This window comes from Xyrauchen texanus, chromosome 2 (assembly GCF_025860055.1).
Source record: "Xyrauchen texanus isolate HMW12.3.18 chromosome 2, RBS_HiC_50CHRs, whole genome shotgun sequence".
Classification (NCBI taxonomy): domain Eukaryota; kingdom Metazoa; phylum Chordata; class Actinopteri; order Cypriniformes; family Catostomidae; genus Xyrauchen; species Xyrauchen texanus.
This window is the reverse complement of record NC_068277.1, coordinates 5,320,436-5,333,462: the sequence shown is the minus strand read 5'-3', so window position 1 is coordinate 5,333,462 and position 13,027 is coordinate 5,320,436. Positions and strand designations below refer to the sequence as shown.

The 13,027-nt window shown below is 41.0% G+C and overlaps 1 protein-coding gene across 1 annotated transcript; it reads left to right on the top strand.

The window, feature by feature from the left end:
* Positions 1-209: 209 nt before the first annotated feature.
* On the top strand, positions 210-10,948 carry LOC127661718 (proenkephalin-A-A-like). Its single transcript, XM_052152559.1, has 4 exons — positions 210-326; positions 5,292-5,375; positions 5,530-5,673; positions 9,882-10,948. The coding sequence occupies exons 1-4, from the start codon at positions 240-242 to the stop codon at positions 10,521-10,523; spliced, it is 957 nt and encodes a 318-aa protein (XP_052008519.1). The 5' UTR covers positions 210-239; the 3' UTR covers positions 10,524-10,948.
* The last annotated feature ends 2,079 nt before the right edge of the window (positions 10,949-13,027 follow it).

Below are 13,027 nucleotides of genomic sequence, written 5' to 3'. Positions count from 1 at the left end.
TAAAGATAACATCACACAAACAGTAATAATCGTTCATGTCTTTACTGAACACATCCCATTAAACATTAACAGTGCTGTGGAAAAGCAAGCAGACCTTTGTATTTAATAACTGGTCCTTTGGCAGCAATAACCTCAATCAAGCATCCCTGGTAGATGCGGATCAGACCGGCACAACGTTCAGAAGGAATTTTGGGCCATTCTTCCTTACAGATCTGCTTCAGATCAGACATATTCTGAGGATGTCTGGTGTGAACGGCTCTCTTGTGGTCATTCCACAGCATCTCTATTGGGTTAAGGTCTGGGCTCTGACTGGGCGACTCCAAAAGGTGGATTTTCTTTTTTTAAGCCATTCTGTAGTGGATTTACTTCAATGTTGTTTAGGGTCATTGTCCTGCTGCATCACCCACTTCTACTGAGCTTCAGCTGGCACACAACCACCCTGACATTATCCTGTAGGATATCTTGATAAACTTGGGCATTCATTTTTCCCTCGATGATGGCAAACGTTCCAGGCCCCTAAGCAGCAAAGCAACCCCAAATCATGATGCTCCCTCCCCAATACTTCCCGTTGGGATGGTGTTTTCATGTTGGTATTACTGTGCTCTTTTTTATGCCATACGTAGTGCTGTGTATTCTTCCCAAACAATTCAACCTTAGTTTCATCAGTCCACAAAATTGTTTCCCAGTAGCGCTGTCGAGTGTCTTTGGAAAACTTCAGGCAGAAATGTATTTGTTGGGAAGCAGCGGCTTCCTTCGTGATGTCCTGTCATGGACACCATACCTGTTTAATGTTTTCCATATTGTAGACTCATGAACAGAAATTTTAACCATTCCAGTGATTCCTTCAAGTCTTTAGCTGTCACACTAGAGTCCTCATTGATCATTCTGCGTTGTGCCCTTTGAGTCATCTTGGCTGGACGGCCACTTCTAGTGAGAGTACCTATAGTACTAAATCATCTCCATTTAAAGACAATTTGTCAAACTATGGACAGATGAATATTTAAGCTCTTTGAGATTTGTAACCCTTAACAGCTTTATGCAAAGCAACAATTCTTGTTCGTGGGTCTTCTGAGATTTCTTTTTTGCAAGGCAAGGTCCACGTCAGCTGATGCATCTTATGAATAGCAAACTTAAAATGTTTGAGTGTTTTTATAAGTCAAAGTAGCTCTAATCCACACCTGTTGTGGGTGGTTGCCAGGACATTGTGGTTGCTAAGGTATTTAGCATGTTTGCTAGGTGGAGTCTATGGGGATAAAAAGTCATATGGGTTTGGAACAACATGAGGATGATGACAGAATGAGTGAACATTCCCTTTAAACATCATAGTTTAATACTTAGAGTTAGGTGTTTGGTCAAACTCTTAAAGGAATGTTCGGGGTTCAATACAAGTTCAATCGACAGCATTTGTGCCATAATATTGATTACCACAAATATCGACACACACTGACGCACTTACAATGGACTTACATTGATTCTTCTGTTAAAACTTGTTTATTATTTGAGCTGTAAAGTTGTTTTAAGGTTTTAAGGACAGTTTTGTTTTCTTTTCATATCAACAGCAAGAGGTTATCAAGAGGAACAATTACCTTTACTAAGATATAAAACACGTGTGTGTGTGTATGTGTGAGTGTATGTGTGTGTGTGTGTATATGTAAATGTGTATGTGTGTGTGTGTATGTGTGTGTGTGAGTGTATGTGTGAGTGTGTGTATGTGTGAGTGTATATGTAAATGTGTAGTGTGTGTGTGTGTGTGTGTATGTGTGAGTGTATGTGTGAGTATGTGTATGTGTATGTATGTGTGAGTGTGTGTATGTAAATGTGTATGTGTGTGTGTGTGTGTATGTGTGAGTGAGTGTATGTGTGTGTGTGTGTATGTGTGGGTGTGTGTATGTGTGAGTGTATGTGTGGGTGTGTGTATGTGTATGTAAGTGTATATGTAAATGTGTATATGTTTGTGTGTGCATGTGTGTATGTGTGTGAGTGTATTTGTGTGTGTATGTGTGTGTGCGTTAATGTGTGTGTGTGTGTGTGTGTGTATTAATTTAAGTTTGTGTGTTTACCACATACCAGTTCACTTGGCCTTTAAGTGAGTGGTTGAGAACATAAGCTTGTCACTTGAGCGACTCTAGGAATGTTTTGTGATCAAAATCAATAGTCTTTGTTGGGGTAGAGAGTGGTCAATATCTACTTCAAAAAAGTCTGCCTTTATGCTCAAAAAGCCACATGGAAAGGCTCAATGACCAATGTTAGTGTTCGACAAAGATAGCCTCTATACTTTGTTATTCAAGGCAGTGCAAAGCAGGTAATGGGAATGCGATCCATTTGCACACAGCAGGTGTGATTTAAGACACATGGACGTCCCATGTATCACCTCAGAGTAAAGCACTTCCCTTTCCTAGAGGTCAGCCCTCTGTCTTTAAAACATCTTACATCATTAGCCGTGTGCCATGAAGTGCATCATTGCAAAGCAACTCTCACATCATCACCGCGGGTCATTTCATGTCATCGTGAGATTCCCCAAGACGTGGGGGAATCACTATCCTGTTGGTGACTCATAAGATAAGTGGACACATTTGGGCAGTTACAGCAGTGTAACATGCTATAATCAGTTATTTTAGATGAAAAGACAGAATCTTTTGAAATGATTATGCAGGCAGCTTTTATGAGATACAGCATGGAAAAATAGTAAAGGCACAAACGGTCTTAAACACTAAAACCCTAAAAGGGCCATAAAAATGACGAGTTATCCCTTAAGTGCATGGGTGTTTCGTCAAACATTATGACATACTCACAAATGGATCTACAAAATGCCCAGATAGCTGTCGCTGTCCTTTTCTGCATATCGTAGCGGCATTTTGTGGTCCATTCTGCATAATGCGGTGGCTCATTTTAGCATATCACGGCCTATTTGGCCCGTTTCGCGGCCGTCCCACCGGCCCGCTCGGTTCTCCCAATGGCCAGTTGGCCCTAAAATGCCCGGTATGCCAAATGACCAGTCCAGCCCTGGCTACACATGCAGTAAACTTCAAATAATGTACGTATTTTGAGTCGAAACAGACACATGACTTACAACTTTTCAGTCGTACGCCCAAATGACAAAAGCCATATCGTACTGTTCATGTGTTACGTTTGCTATAGTTTACTTCCACTTTGCTTCTTAGTCAAATCCCTGAAACAACAGCGCCACCTATACACCTACAAATATATATATTTAAATAAACATATATTTAATGACCCCATGCACTTCTAGAGATGAAATGCATAGGGTCATTATAAAAGATACATTTTTTGCAATTGTTTTGAAGACAAAGAAGAGAACAATTAAGGAATACTAAAGAGATCTGGGCATAACTCCAAAACATGGATGAGGTACAGGGGTAGGAATGGGGTCCCAGGTCACGAAAGACACCCGAAGTATGCTTTAAAGTGTTACATTTACAGAACAAATAACACACAGTAGAATTCACGTAAGTGCTTTTATAAAACTATAAGATCAACATTTCTGCATTTAAACTCTTCAAAAATGGTCCCTCACAGTCTCTCCTGTGGGAGGTGCTGCGAGAGTACGGGGCGAGGGTGTCCCTTCTTAGGGCGATCCAATCCCTGTACGTCCAAAGCGAGAGCTGTGTCCGGGTCCTCGGCACGAAGTCGAGTTCGGTCCATGTGGGGGTTGGTCTCCGCCAGGGCTGCGCTTTGTCACCAATCCTGTTTGTGATATTCATGGACAGGATATCGAGGTGTAGTCGGGGTGGGGAAGGGGTGCGGTTCGGTGGGCTGGGGATCTCATCGCTGCTTTTTGCAGATGATGTTGTCTTCATGTCATCATCGGTCCGTGACATTCAGCTCTCACTGGATTGCTTGGCAGTCGAGTGTGAAGCGGCTGGGATGAAGATTAGCACCTCTAAATCTGAGGCCATGGTTCTCAGCGGGAAACTGATGTGCGGAGGTATTGCCCCAAGTGAAGGAGTTCAAGTACCTCGGGGTCTTGTTCACAAGTGAGGGGACAATGGAGCGGGAGGTTGGCCGGAGAATCAGGGCAGCGGGGGCGGTATTGCACTCGCTCTATCTCACCATTGTCATGAAAAGAGAGCTGAGCCGGAAGGCAAAGCTCTCGATCTACCGGCCCATTTTCGTTCCTACCCTCACCTATGGTCATGGAGGCTGGGTCATGACCGAAAGAACTAGGTCGCGAGTACAAGCGGCCGAAATGGGCTTCCTCAGAAGGGTGGCGGGCTTCTCCCTTAGAGATAGGGTGAGGAGCTCAGTCATCCGTGAGGAGCTCGGAGTAGAGCCGCTGCTCCTTTGCGTCGAAAGGAGTCAGTTGAGGTGATTTGGGCATCTGGTAAGGATGCCCCCTGGCCGCCTCCCTAGGGAGGTGTTTCAGGCACGTCCAGCTGGGAGGAGGCCTCGGGGAAGACCCAGCATTAGGTGGAGAGATTACATCTCCAAACTGGCCTGGGAACACCTCGGGGTCCCCCAGTCAGAGCTGGTTAATGTGGCTCGGGATAGGGAAGTTTGGGGCCCCCTGTTGGAGCAGCTGCCCCCGCGACCCGACTTCGGATAAGCGGTTGAAGATGGATGGATGGAAAAATTGTAAGTGTCATTTTTAAGAGTGTTGAATGGTTACATTTGCCAGAATTTCTCTACTTTGGGTCCCTGGACACCTACAGCTACTTTAAAACGTCCTTTAATAGGTGAGACTTCCCATTTAAACTCAGAAACAATCTGTTATGAATCAGCATCACACGACAAGGCCACGATCAGATCTTTATTCCAGGACATCCCGAAACATTCTTTAAACAAGTATGTGCCCTAATTAAAGCATCGTCTTTAGTGTTAGAATAAGTTTTGTGTTTCCTCACGAATCCCCTGCAGTACAGTTTGTCCCTGGTGAATTGTCCACGTGAGAAAACATACATTAACGTTACTGTGTGTGCTGTATTGTTGTTCTGCCAACAGCCCCCGTCTCCATCTCATTGATTCAATGCGCTTTGTTGAAATGACAAGTACTGGTACTTCTGTATTCAGACGCACAAAAACTATGACAAATGAACGGTGCTATATAATAACGTAGTTATTCAAATGTAGTTTACTAGAGCACTTTTTCCAGTTGGCAATTTCAATAAATGATCAATGTTAATATTTGTGTTATTATCAGCCCTCCAAAATCCCATATGCCTCTTGTAACATGTTGGCAAAATAATCCTTGGTGCCAATTTGGAATGAAAGGTTTCCCACCCCCCTTTCAGTCTCTCTCTCTCTCTCTCTCTCTCTCTCAAAACCCACTCTAGGGAGCTCCGCAGACTCGTGCCTCCAGTTTTGACAAGACCTCAAACGCACAGACAGCAACTCTTGAGCGGAGCGCAGTGATGAAGGTCAGTAAAGCGGCTTACATGCAAAACATTCTTTGCCATTTATATTCTGAATTATTGTCTAATAAGCCGAATTATCACAGCACTAGCTGGAATACTTTTAGGGGACATATTTAAGGCTTTAATTCAAATGCACACTTATTTTTCTTCTTTTAAGCCCATGTCAGTTCCCGTAAGCTCCAGGTGGATGCTGCTGCTGCTGAGCGCGTATCTGATGCTGATGGTGAGCGCGGATTGTGGCACGGACTGCGCGCACTGCTCGGTGCATCTGCCCCTTCAACAGATCCATATAAACTCCATCGTAAGTGAAGAGTTTTTCTGTATACTTTATTTGGAAGAAGAAAGCGTAATAAAAGTGTGTTGTGAAGATCCTCCGAAAGTGTACAATTTTAACTTTTTTTATTGTTGCGTTTGTTTATTTATTCACATCGCTAACACTCACATTGGCATCCCTCCACACTGTGTTGTGACTATCAATTATATATATATATATATATTTTACATGCATTTATTAAAGAAGGATTCATTTAAAAAATATATATATATGACTTTTTTTCTTTTCTTACTGAGCTGGACGATAATTAAATATGAATTATATCTCGTGAGTAATTCAGACCCATCAATCGTTGCTTTTAAAGTAGCTACAGGTTTATGATTATTGTAAAAAAATCAACTGTAATCTAAACAATTTATAAATTATTATAACAATTAGGGTTGTACAAATGTATGAAAAAGATTCATACTAATATTGCAACAATTAAAAGATTGAACGTGTTTTTGTTTGTATCATATAATGTTCATGTTAGAAAACGCTTTAAAAGTCATTTCAAAAATGCAAATTATGTGTCTGTTAACTGAATTAATGCAGCGATGATCGTGTATTGATTAGAGCATCCCTAAAGTCGTGACAAACAGCACCTGATCGTGTGTGTGTGTGTGTGTGAGTGAGAGAGAGCGAGAGAGAAATTGTTATTATAGTTTTTATTTTATTTGATTCATTACCTGGCACCTTATTTTAATCTTATTATTATTTGTCTTGTCATTATCTGTTTTGTGTATTAATGCTTTGGCAGTATTATATGTAAACACAATCATGCCAATAAAGTACTTTTAAATTGAATTGAGAGAGAGAGAGAGAGAGAGACAGCTAGAATTCATTGTGTGAGCTGCACAGCCTCAGAGAACGAATCACTGCCTTAGATGTGACTATCGATGAGCAGAGAGATACTATTACATATTATATGTTCATAATGTAAGATAGTTAGAGATGCATATTATACATACTATAGGTTGTATAGTGTATATTGATTATTATAGTTATTTATTTTATTTGATTCATTACCTGAGCACCTTATTTTAATTATATGCTTTATTGATATTTGTTACTATTTTATTATTATTATTTGTCTATGTCATTATCTGTTGTTGTGTATTAATGCTATTGAGAAATATTGTATGTAAACACAATCATGCCAATAAAGATACTATTATATATAGGTTGAGATTGAGAGAGAGAGAGAGAGTGAGAGAGTGAGAGAGAGAGTGAGAGAGTGAGAGAGAGTGAGAGTGAGAGATACTATACATACTATAGGTTGAGAGTGAAAGAGAGAGAGAGAGAGAGTGAGAGAGAGTGAGAGAGAGAGAGATAGTGAGAGAGAGTGAGAGAGAGAGTGAGAGAGAGAGAGAGAGAGAGATACTATACATACTATAGGTTGAGAGTGAAAGAGAGAGAGAGAGAGAGCGAGAGTGAGAGAGAGAGTGAGTGAGAGATAGTGAGAGAGAGAGACAGAGATAGTGATGATACATTTTAGGATAATTTTTAGTTTTACCACTAGGTTGCACCAGCTTACAATTAGTGGTTCTCGACGAGCTGCCTATTGCTTCAGGACAGATTTTACATTGGAATATAAAAAATATGAATCATACAAATCATACATGCATGCATAAGCCCAACAATAATCTCAATTATTAACATGACATTTACATTAATGCATTTGGCAGACTTTTGCGTTAAAGTGACTTAAGGTGCCTTTAGTCTTAAAGATGTACATTTCATAAGTACGTGTGTCCCATATGAATCTAACCCTCACGCTCTACCCGTCGAGCTACAGGAACATTCATTGGCTGAATAACAGAAGATGACAACGTTGTAAATGCATAAACTATAGCAAAAGATTTACCAGCCTAACAGTTTAATTGGGAACATTATAAATGACTTTACTGTATTTATATACAATTTAAAGCATTCTGGTGAATAAAATAATAATTTTCATAGTGATTTCAAACTTTTAAAGGAATATTTCGGTTTCAGTACAAGTTCAGCTCAATCGACAGCATATGTGGCATCATGTTGATCACCATAAAATTAATTTAGACTCATCCGTCAATTTCTTCAAAAAAAAAAAAGTCAGGTTACAATGGAAGTGAATGGGGGCAATTTTTGGAGGGTTTAAAGGCAGAAATGTGAAGCTTCTAATTGTATAAAATCACTTACATTAATTCTTGTGTATATTATTTGAGCTGTAAAGTTGTTTAAATCGCAATTTTTAGGGTTTTTAAGGGTTTTTAAGTCGTTTTAGGGTTTTTTGACATTACATCATCATGGCAATGGTTGTAAAATTGGCTATAACTTTACACAGATGCGGTTAGTGAGTGATTTTATCACACTTGAATCACGTTAACACACATCTTGTTTATGTCTTGACTATATGTTTTAATGTTAACGGATTGGCCCCCATTGACTTCCAGTGTAAGTGCATCGCTGGAACCCAGAGACTAAATGCATTTTTGTGGTATCTGACATGATGCCACAAACGCTGTAGACTGACTTTAACTTGTATTGAACCCGGAATACTCCTTTAAATGCTGTTTTAGAGATTTAGTTTTTTTTATGGTTTAGAAAAATGAGGGCACGTCATGCAACCTGTCCATGTTGGCATCTGCTTCATTTGGATTGCAACTACCAAGTGACCACTTTAACTCTGTAAAGGCTGACATATGAAAGAATTGTCAGAAAATTATAATTGTTTTCAAAAACATTTTTTTAATCATATGTATTTTATGCACCAACCCAGGCCTGGACTGGGAAGAGAAATCGGCCTGGGATTTTACATAGCAACTGGCCCAAAAGTTGTTGAGCAGGGGTGGGGGTATTCACTGTCCTTTTCTGCATACTGCGGCGCCGTTTTGTGGTCCGTTCTGGATAACGTGGCAGCTCATTTTAGCTTATCGCGGTCCATTCGGCATGTTTCGGTTCTCCCAATGGCCAGTCCACCCCTGATCGGCCCGAAAGTGCGTCGGCCCACCGGGACAATGCCCGGTATGCCAGATTACCAGTCCAGCCCTGCACCAAACACTATATTGACATTTAAAAAAGGGGAAATTGTAAATCGTTGTTTACTGGGTTTCAGGAACTTATGGTAAGATGACATCATAATAGCTTGTCATGTAAAAAATCATGAGATCTTTATAATCACAAAGCAGAATCCATATATGAAAATACACTGAAATATTAGTTTAATTTAATATATCTTATAAAATATATATATGTCAGGATGTTTTGGGTGGTGGGCATGAATGTAATGTAATGATGATTGAAAGATATTCCTCAAAATCCTGTTGTATTATATTTGATATGTGGATATCAAAGAGGGATTTTCAATCAAATAATATTCAAACTTTGAACCAAGCACAAGTTGCTTATACTCAACAAATACTCATTTTAAAACATCAGTAACAATATAATCATTACTGCCACTTACTTTATTAAAATAAGCTGTCATTTATCCCAACAGAAGAGTCACTTTTCATGCAAGACTGTCGCCATTTTAAATAGATCGATATAAACATTGAAGCCACTTTTTTCATAAATAACCACTAGATGGTGCCATAAACATGTCAAACGTACATACCATAGGTTGTTTCATTCATCAGAGAGATGAAACAGAAGCCATCAAACGTTGTGTAGCATATTTGATACACTCGAAATATCCATTTGGATCAAAAATAATGCTCTCGGACACATGTAATACGCAAATATTGAGCAATTCATAACCTCAAAAGCTTGTGAGTAATCAAATGATTTTCATTAGCAGTGAAAAAGCTCAAAGTACCTGGAACTGTGATACAGGTCACAAGACGGTGAATGTATGTGTGTGTGTAAGCTAAGAAATGTGCCAGGGATTTCTAGAATATACTGAATTTATTAAGAAAATGTGGTTCATTGGGGTATACTCTGTATTCGTCTTTCCATGGTTGCCCACAAGCTCAGCACACACTCTTTTACGCCTCCTCATCCCCCTATCACTCAAAACACACTTGCTCATTTACATACCGCTCACTTTACAAGACGACGGGAGAGAGAGAGAGAGAACACGACCAGAAGATTGAATGACCGTTCCCCTTTGATGTCAGTGACTAGGCTTTCTCTGAGGCGGACATTAATTGGTGGGATGGCAATTAGTTTGTGTTGTGTGCAGCTCATTGACTACACATTTGCATTTTTCACAGGAATGCGTGTTGCAGTGCGAGGAACATCTGAACGTAGGCAGCTATTGGAGTTTGTGCAAACGCTTCATGCAGAATGATGATAACGTACCTGATGGCAATCAAGCGACCACAGAAGCCGAACCCTTGGACACCCAGCAGCACCAAGTAGACAAAAAATATGGTGGCTTCATGAAGCGTTATGGGGGTTTCATGAAGCGTTATGGAGGTTTCATGAAGCGTTATGGAGGTTTCATGAAGAGGACAGCAGAGCTCTACGGGCTGGAGCCAGAATATGTTGACCAGGGCGGAGCAATCCTGACCAATCATGACGTTGACATGCTGGCCAATCAAGTTGATGCTGACGGCGAAGGGGAGGAGGTGGCTTTGAGAGACGTTCTTGATTCAAAGGGAGGAGCAGAGGGCGTAAAGGGTGTGGCCAAACGTTACGGGGGCTTTATGAAAAGGGCAGGGCTGTATGACTCCGAGAGCGAGGTTGGGCCACTACAGAAACGTTACGGCGGTTTCATGAGGAGGGTAGGACGACCGGAGTGGTGGCAAGAGGCCAAACGCTACGGAGGCTTCCTGAAACGCTCGCCTGAGGAAGATGATGATGAAGATTCGTTAGAGATAGAAAAGAGATATGGTGGATTCATGGGATATTGAGCTGGTCCTGTCCGATGTGCACTTGTCCACTTCCTCTCTGGCCCCTTAGACAACACCTGTGAGAAAACAGAGACAGAAAACAACATTGCTTAATGCGCTCATAATGTGTTTAAAAAGTGTTCGGTATGTCTTTATAGTGGTAATGTGATTTATTGTGAACAAGACTTCCTCAAAGACCAATGATATCGTCGTTCTGTTCCAAAACGTAGCAAGCTGGCTCCGTAAGAAGTATTTTCAGGTGCCATTGCGTCACTCACAACACAAAGAGCGTACAGTGTAGGTAGTGTAATTATGCAGCCTTCTAAGATACCTTTGGCCAGCCAAGTTCTAAGGCAGCTTGCATTTATCCTATCCCAATATATGTTTGGATTATATATACATACACATATATATATATATATATATACAGTGAGGAAAATAAGTATTTGAACACCCTGCTATTTTGCAAGTTCTCCCACTTAGAAATCATGGAGGGGTCTGAAATTGTCATCGTGAGGTGCATGTCCACTGTGAGAGACATAATCTAAAAAAAATCCAGAAATCACAATGTATGATTTTTTAACTATTTATTTGTATGATACAGCTGCAAATAAGTATTTGAACACCTGAGAAAATCAATGTTAATATTTGGTACAGTAGCCTTTGTTTGCAATTACAGAGGTCAAACGTTTCCTGTAGTTTTTCACCAGGTTTGCACACACTGCAGGAGGGATTTTGGCCCACTCCTCCACACAGATCTTCTCTAGATCAGTCAGGTTTCTGGGCTGTCGCTGACAAACACGGAGTTTGAGCTCCCTCCAAAGATTCTCTATTGGGTTTAGGTCTGGAGACTGGCTAGGCCACGCCAGAACCTTGATATGCTTCTTACAGAGCCACTCCTTGGTTATCCTGGCTGTGTGCTTCGGGTCATTGTCATGTTGGAAGACCCAGCCTCGACCCATCTTCAATGCTCTAACTGAGGGAAGGAGGTTGTTCCCCAAAATCTCGCAATACATGGCCCCGGTCATCCTCTCCTTAATACAGTGCAGTCAGCCCTGTCCCATGTGCAGAACAACACCCCCAAAGCATGATGCTACCACCCCCATGCTTCACAGTAGGGATGGTGTTCTTGGGATGGTACTCATCATTCTTCTTCCTCCAAACACGGTTAGTGGAATTATGACCAAAAAGTTCTATTTTGGTCTCATCTGACCACATGACTTTCTCCCATGACTCCTCTGGATCATCCAAATGGTCATTGGCAAACTTAAGACGGGCCTTGACATGTGCTGGTTTAAGCAGGGGAACCTTCCGCGCCATGCATGATTTCAAACCATGACGCCTTAGTGTATTACCAACAGTAACCTTGGAAACGGTGGTCCCAGCTCTTTTCAGGTCATTGACCAGCTCCTCCCGTGTAGTTCTGGGCTGATTTCTCACCTTTCTTAGGATCATTGAGACCCCACGAGGTGAGATCTTGCATGGAGCCCCAGTCCGAGGGAGATTGACAGTCATGTTTAGCTTCTTCCATTTTCTAATGATTGCTCCAACAGTGGACCTTTTTTCACCAAGCTGCTTGGCAATTTCCCTGTAGCCCTTTCCAGCCTTGTGGAGGTGTACAATTTTGTCTCTAGTGTCTTTGGACAGCTCTTTGGTCTTGGCCATGTTAGTAGTTGGATTCTTACTGATTGTATGGGGTGGACAGGTGTCTTTATGCAGCTAACGACCTCAAACAGGTGCATCTAATTTAGGATAATAAATGGAGTGGAGGTGGACATTTTAAAGGCAGACTAACAGGTCTTTGAGGGTCAGAATTCTAGCTGATAGACAGGTGTTCAAATACTTATTTGCAGCTGTATCATACAAATAAATAGTTAAAAAATCATACATTGTGATTTCTGGATTTTTTTTTTTAGATTATGTCTCTCACAGTGGACATGCACCTACGATGACAATTTTAGACCCCTCCATGTTTTCTAAGTGGGAGAACTTGCAAAATAGCAGGGTGTTCAAATACTTATTTTCCTCACTGTATATAAATGTTTAAATCAACTGAATCACAGGAACACTACTTGTATGACGTGCAATTTCTGTTACGATGCTGCCTTAGAGTTTGAAGGTGCTGTAAGCGATTTTAGCCATTCTACTTCCCCAAGACTGAGCCGTTGAATTAGCCACGCCCCTCTTTCCAAAACCCTGCACTCCAAAGAGACCAAATGAGCTTTACTGAGACCGACACGAGCAGAAACGGTTGATAAAAACAACAGCAGCACAATAGCCTCTGCGACCTCGAAACTGCTATGAGCATCATGGCATAAAATGGCATTAAGCCTCAATTATTTACTGCAACTACAATACTATGAGAACATGCAAAATGATTGACAGGTCGAAAGCGTCAGAGACTGCGGCCCACGGACACAGAGCTGTCACAGAGACCGGTGAAATATCTCAAACTCATTACACTTATTTCATTAATATCTTTCAGGGAGTAGGAAAACGTTTTGCATTCCTTTCCATGATAAAAA